A 7,500-nucleotide genomic window follows, 5' to 3' on the forward strand; every position below is an offset into this window, starting at 1 on the left:
ATGTGGACCAAAGTTTGAGCGAGAAGACTATATGAGGCGTGGAATAATACAGTCAAAGGTATTTGACTTTTTTCAAAATAAAAGCATGAAAATACAACTCTCCATGTCTGGCCCTTGATGCGATTCTCCTTTTCCAGTGTGGCCCTCTGGGAAGATGAGTTTGACACCCTTGAAGAACATCCATGCATCCATCTTAATTTAGGCCCTAAAATTTATGGACAGGATATCGAGGCGTAGTCGGGATGGGGAGGGTTTGCAGTTTGGTGGGCTGGGGATCTCATCGCTGCTCTTTGCAGATGATGTGGTCCTGATGGCATCATCGGCCTCGACCTTCAGCACTCACTGGATCGGTTCGCAACCGAGTGTGAAGCGGTTGGGATGAGGATCAGCACCTCTAAATCTGAGGCCATGGTTCTCAGCAGGAAACCGATGGAATGCCTTCTCCAGGTAGGGAATGAGTCCTTACCCCAAGTGAAGGAGTTCAAGTACCTTGGGGTTGTGTTCGCGAGTGAGGGACAATGGAGCGGGAGATTGGTCGGAGAATCGGCGCAGCGGGTGCGGTATTGCATTCAATCTATCGCACCGTTGTGACGAAAAAGAGAGCTGAGCCAGAAGGCAAAGCTCTCGATCTACCGGTCAGTTTTCGTTCCTACCCTCACCTATGGTCATGAAGGCTGGGTCATGACCGAAAGAACGAGATCCAGGGTACAAGCGGCCGAAATGGGTTTCCTCAGGAGGGTGGCTGGCGTCTCCCTTAGAGATAGGGTGAGAAGCTCAGTCATCCGTGAGGAGCTCGGAGTAGAGCCGCTGCTCGCTGCGTCGAAGGAGCCAGTTCAGGTGGTTCGGGCATCTGGTAAGGATGCCCCTGGGCGCCTCCCCTGGGAGGTGTTCCAGGCACGTCCAGCTGGGAGGAGGCCTCGGGAAGACCCAGGACTAGGTGGAGGGATTATATCTCCAACCTGGCCTGGGAACGCCGATCCCCAGTCGGAGCTGGTTAATGTTGCTCGGGAAAGGGAAGTTTGGGGTCCCCTGCTGGAGCTGCTCCCCCGCGACCCGACACGGATAAGCGGACGAAGATGGATGGATGGAATTAAGATGGATGCATGGATGTTCTTCACAGGTAAAATGAAAGATTACTTTCAGTGAATTTGGGGTGTTCTGCTCAAATTGATAGCATTAAAAAAAAAAAAAAACTGTTTAAATGGTTTAAAGAGTCTCCTGACTAAACTTTGACAATAAACCAGTCTGATTATCCATCAACATCCTCTGATCTTAAACTGAGTCAAAATAATTCATAAATTCAGCTTTTTTTTAACTAAAAAATTAGGTATAATTTCATATACAAACAATTTATAGACCATGAATAAAAAAAAAAAACTTTAACAAAAAAAATGACAAAAGCTTTATTTGACAAAAGCAACTGAGCCCGGATGGCTCAGTTGGTTGAGCGCGCGCCCATATATAGAGGTTTACTCCTCGATGCAGCGGCCGCAGGTTCGACTCTGACCTGCGGCCCATTGCTAGGTGTCATTCCCCCCTCCCCTTTCTCTCTCTCCCCCCTTTAATGTCTTCAGCTGTCCTGTCAAATAAAGACCTTAAAATGCCCAAAATGGTTGATGGGAAGAACAACCTGTGCATTTTGGACATTTTAGTAATGTGATTTCAAACCTCCAAACTAGAGCTGCCACCTCTTACTCGATTAGTCGACTAATCAGTAGTTTTGGTCTTAGTCGACTAAGATTTCTTTAGTCGATTATTCATTTTTTATGTTTATTCATGCTTAATTACTCATTTCCAAGAAACTTCTGAGCACATTTCTGGTAAACACGAGATTTAAAGTGGTGCTTTTGCAGGATTAATTGTGGAGAAACTCAGTTTTACAGATGGTTAATTAACTACATTTATATTGTGCTTTTCTAGTCTTAACCACCTCTCAAAGCTCACAGCTCTGTCAATTAAATCAACTAATCGATTAGTCGGCAAAATCCTGTAAGTGTTAGTCGACTAAGAATATCTTTAGTCGAGGACAGCCCTACTCCAAACTTCTACTTGTGATGGCTTTACATCAGTAGTGTCAAACTCAGTTTCCCAGAGGGCCACGTTGGAAAGTAAGAATCACACCAAGGGCCACACATGTAGAGTGTATTGACATGCTTTCATTTTGAAAAAGACAAATATCTTTGACTGTATTATTGCATGTCTTATAAAGTCTTCTCCTTACAGTTTGGTCGACATAAAGCCCTAAAAAGTCAGCAAAAAAAAAAAGTTCCTCAGGCGGTTACACACTGGCTGCGTGGCGTGAGCATGGCGTTTCTGTTGCGTGTCAGATGCGTGGATTTACCGAGTACCGATCTGATACCAGTGTGTCATATATTTTTTTCATATATTTGTTTTAACAGCTGTATACTACTATCCCTGTATGGATGTGATATGATGTATAACAGCTAACATGGATGTATACAGCTACTATCCCTGTATGGATGTGATATGATGTATAACAGCTGTATACTACTATCCCTGTATGGATGTGATATTATTTCTATCTTTGTTGTCTGTCTGGCTCAGGTTAAACTCTTTGTGAAACATGAACAAACTCAAACAATGAATGCCACAGAACTTTCTTTTATTATCCAGTCAGACAGTCGGTTATAACGGAAAAGAAAATATAAAGTACTTTAACGCAGATTTTCTTTAGGACTTTATTACGTGGTATCAGATCGGTGCATAAACTCAGTACTTCCCGATAACGATACCAGCGTTTAGGCAGTATCGAGACCTTTTTTTTTTTTTTTTTTTTTAATTACATTTATATATCTGCATTTATATCAAAACCTCGAGACTTTCAAACATCAAAATGTCATTAATTAATATGTATGTTGCCTGGAAACGCTTCCAACACGCTTGCGTGTCGCGTGAAAAATCGGCGTCGGTTCTAGCATGCTGGAGTCGCGCCTGAGACGTGCGTGTCATGCAGGCAGTGTGCACACTCTAACCTGTTACTACGGGAACCCAAATATAAACGGACACGCCACGCAGCTGACAAAGCCCACGCCACGCAGCCAGCGTGTAACCGGCCTAAGCCATCATAGAAAAACAGATGAAAAAAAGCATCAAAAACAACTTAAAGAAACGCAGGGGAAAAAAGCGGCAACATTTTTCAATCTAATTTCACGTCAATTACTTACTTACATTACAGGATTTTTTTTTTTGCACATTGTCTGTTGTTTGCCTGTTGTTTGTTTGGTTGTTTGTCGGTTTGTTGTTATTGTGGAAAAACTGCTGCTGTAATAAGGGAATTTCCCCATTGTGGGATAAATAAAGTATTATCTATCTATCTATCTATCTATCTATCTAAAAGCATCGGCAAAAAGTGATAAAAACTAGGTGGGCCGACATTTATTGTGAACCTAAATTGATATGCGGGTCGGATCAAAATCTGCGAGGGCCTGATTTGGCCCTCGGGCCTCGAGTTTGACATCCCGGTTGTCCTGATATGTTTATCTGATGTCTTCCTATGTTCTTCTGATGGCGCGGCTTCCGTTTCCGTGTTGCTTTCTTTGTCTATGTGACCCGATGTCGATCTCTCGTGTATAACTAAATGCTGAATGGATGAATTTAAAGTATTAATAACTATAATAACGGGATTAATGATACTGAACCTCTTCGCCATTTCCCAGAAGAACTTCCAGAGGCGACGGACTCCTCGAGGCGAAGGCGGGCGCCGCGCCGCCAGCTGACTCAGCTCCTGGTAGCAGAAGTCCATGTGGGCGACCCGATCGCGGATGATCTGAGGATCACACGGCTTATAACCTGAGGAAGAGGAAGAAGGGGGGGAGGAAGAGGAGGAATTGTCATGACAGACAATTGAGAGAGAGAGAAATTTGATTTTTGTGTGTGTGTGTGTCTGTCTGTGTGTCTGTCTGTGTGTCTCTCTGTCTGAGTGTCTGTCTGTCACTCTGTCTGATTGTCTGTCTGTGTGTCTGTCACTCTGTCTGTCTGTCTGTCTGTCTGTGTGTCTGTGTGTCTGTCACTCTGTCTGTCTGTCTGTCTGTCTGTCTGTGTGTCTGTCTGTCACTCTGTCTGTGTGTCACTCTGTCTGTCTGTCTGTCTGTCTCTCGGTCTGTGTGTGTGTCTGTCTGTCTGTCTGTCTGTCTCTCCTTCTGTCTGTGTGTGTGTCACTCTGTCTGATTGTCTGTCTGTGTGTCTGTCTGTCTGAGTGTCTGTCTCTCTGTCTGTGTGTCTGTCTCTCTGTCTGTCTGTGTGTCTGTCTGTCTGTCTGTCTGTCTCACCCTCCATATCGTCGGCGAACTTCTGTGCGTTGCGGTTGACGTTGCGTACGCGGTCGGCCTGGATGCTGATGTCGGCCTCGACCAGCGCGTGTTTCTGCAGCAGGTCCTCCACGCCCAGCAGGTGTTTCCCGTAGTCCTGGGACAGCAGCAGCATCTACAGGGACAGACAGGTCAAAGGTCAGGACATCCTCTAACCACTGACAGACAGGTCAAAGGTCAGGATGTCCTCTAACCACTGACAGACAGGTCAAAGGTCAGGAGGTCCTCTAACCACTGACAGAGAGGTCAAAGGTCAGGATGTCTTCTAACCACTGACAGAGAGGTCAAAGGTCAGGACATCTTCTAACCACTAACAGAGAGGTCAAAGGTCAGGACGTCCTCTAACCACTGACAGAGAGGTCAAAGGTCAGGACGTCCTCTAACCACTGACAGAGAGGTCAAAGGTCAGGACGTCTTCTAACCACTAACAGAGAGGTCAAAGGTCAGGACGTCCTCTAACCACTGACAGAGAGGTCAAAGGTCAGGACATCCTCTAACCACTGACAGAGAGGTCAAAGGTCAGGATGTCCTCTAACCACTGACAGAGAGGTCAAAGGTCAGGACATCCTCTAACCACTGACAGAGAGGTCAAAGGTCAGGATGTCCTCTAACCACTGACAGAGAGGTCAAAGGTCAGGATGTCCTCTAACCACTAACAGAGAGGTCAAAGGTCAGGACGTCCTCTAACCACTGACAGAGAGGTCAAAGGTCAGGACGTCCTCTAACCACTGACAGAGAGGTCAAAGGTCAGGATGTCCTCTAACCACTGACAGAGAGGTCAAAGGTCAGGACATCCTCTAACCACTGACAGAGAGGTCAAAGGTCAGGATGTCCTCTAACCACTGACAGAGAGGTCAAAGGTCAGGATGTCTTCTAACCACTGACAGAGAGGTCAAAGGTCAGGACATCCTCTAACCACTGACAGAGAGGTCAAAGGTCAGGACGTCCTCTAACCACTGACAGAGAGGTCAAAGGTCAGGACGTCTTCTAACCACTAACAGAGAGGTCAAAGGTCAGGACGTCCTCTAACCACTGACAGAGAGGTCAAAGGTCAGGACATCCTCTAACCACTGACAGAGAGGTCAAAGGTCAGGACGTCCTCTAACCACTGACAGAGAGGTCAAAGGTCAGGATGTCCTCTAACCACTGACAGAGAGGTCAAAGGTCAGGACATCCTCTAACCACTGACAGAGAGGTCAAAGGTTAGGATGTCCTCTAACCACTGACAGAGAGGTCAAAGGTCAGGATGTCCTCTAACCACTGACAGAGAGTTCAAAGGTCAGGATGTCCTCTAACCACTGACAGAGAGGTCAAAGGTCAGGATGTCCTCTAACCACTGACAGAGAGGTCAAAGGTCAGGATGTCCTCTAACCACTGACAGAGAGTTCAAAGGTCAGGATGTCCTCTAACCACTGACAGAGAGGTCAAAGGTCAGGACGTCCTCTAACCACTGACAGAGAGGTCAAAGGTCAGGACGTCCTCTAACCACTGACCGAGAGGTCAAAGGTCAGGATGTCGTCTAACCACTGACAAAAAAGCGACAAAAAAGCAGCGAAACACTGTAAATAGCACACAATAAACATTTGAAAAAAAATTACAAAAGTGTGAAAATAGTATTAAAAAAACCCACAGAAAAACGGCAAAAAAGCAGTAAAACAATTTTAAAAAATGTTGCGAAAAATGGCAGAAAATAGCAACAAAAATAAACGGCAAAAAGTCGACAAAACTGGTGAAAAAAGCAACAGAAACAGCTGAAATCTCGCACAGGACAACAAATTGTTTCGGCAGGCAGTGAACGGAGACCGAGCTTCTGAAACGGTACCTTCATCTCGTCCCATCCAGTCCATGATGTAGAGCATCTCCTGGAAGACCCTCTGCAGGCCCAGGTTCAGCTCCAGACGCAGCCTCCGGGCCTTCAGCAGCTCCAGCAGGTACTCCCACAGACGGATCACGTTGTCCTTCCTCGCCGTGATGCGTTTGATGTCGTGGTAATTCTCAGTCTCCATCTCTTTGGCCACGGAAACCACCGCCTGCGCCAGAGAGAGAGAGAGAGAGAGAGAGGGAGAGAGAGAGAGAGAGAGAGAGAGGAGAGGAAGAGGGAGGACGGAGGAAGAGAGAGAGAGAAAGAGAGAGAGAAGGAGAGAGAGGGACAGAGAGAGAAAGAGAGAGAGGGAAAGACAGAGAGAGGAGGGAGGTAGAGAGAGAAAGAGAGAGAAAGAGAAGGAGAGGGAGGGAGACAGAAGGAGAGGGAGTGAAAGAGAGGAGGGATGAATGGAAGACAAAAAGGACAGATGTCGCCTTGTTTTGAGTTTCCTACGCTTTGAAATATGACATTGTGAAATGTGACATTCTTCATAAAGTTGAGTTTGTTTACATCGTACTCATTGGTGCAGGCAAGAAAACTAAAAATATATAAACTCAATCCTCAGCAAACTTGTCTTATTCTATGTTTCTACTTTAATTAAATACTAAACTATTTAATTCTTCACTTATTTATGTATGTATACAGTACATTCACATACATACATTAACATAAATACACATACATGCAAAAAAACACACAAACAAACACACACACACACACACACACACACACACACACACACACAAGCTATCCCCTACCAGTGACCATGTTTCATCTGTCAGTTAAATAAAACTACGACCAGCAAAGTCTGGATGAGACTCTTTAAATCAGACTGTATCTGATCTGATAAAGGCTTCGATTGTGATCAATGTTTGCACCGATCTAATCGATAGTTTCATCATCGTATCTCTGTCTCATTCTGACCTGAACTCGCTCCTCGTAGGCGGCGATGTCCGTTTCTATGGCTTCGTGTTTCTTTGTAGCCGCTTCTACGGCCTGCAGGTCAAATCCAAAGTTATCCTGAGGAAAGGAAACAAGGAGAGGAGAGGAGGAGGGAGACAAGCAGGGGAGAAAGCAAAAGAGGCAAGGAGAGGAGAGAGGAAAGAAGACAGGGACATTAAAGTATGGCGATACAGTATGGCCCCTTAGGGGGGTTGTTTTGTTGTTTTATGTTAAGCGATTTCACGAATATTTCCCATTAAAGTCTATGGGAAATTTTCGGGTTTTTTGCCAATTTCGTGAAAACCGTGTGGCAAATCTCTTAGAAAAGTCATAGCACACCATTCCCGGTCATTACACACGTTTTGA

General features: G+C 45.4%; 1 protein-coding gene across 1 annotated transcript in view; it reads right to left on the reverse strand.

Moving 5' to 3' along the window:
* Positions 1–7,500, reverse strand: part of LOC114572631 (spectrin beta chain, non-erythrocytic 1) — a 216,605-nt gene that overhangs the window by 76,547 nt on the left and 132,558 nt on the right. The window contains exon 14 of the mRNA XM_028604335.1: positions 7,117–7,212. Coding sequence (XP_028460136.1) covers positions 7,117–7,212 — 96 coding nt within the window. The remainder of the gene's footprint in view (positions 1–7,116; positions 7,213–7,500) is intronic.

This window comes from Perca flavescens, chromosome 17 (genome assembly GCF_004354835.1).
Source record: "Perca flavescens isolate YP-PL-M2 chromosome 17, PFLA_1.0, whole genome shotgun sequence".
In the NCBI taxonomy this organism is placed as follows: Eukaryota; Metazoa; Chordata; class Actinopteri; order Perciformes; family Percidae; genus Perca; species Perca flavescens.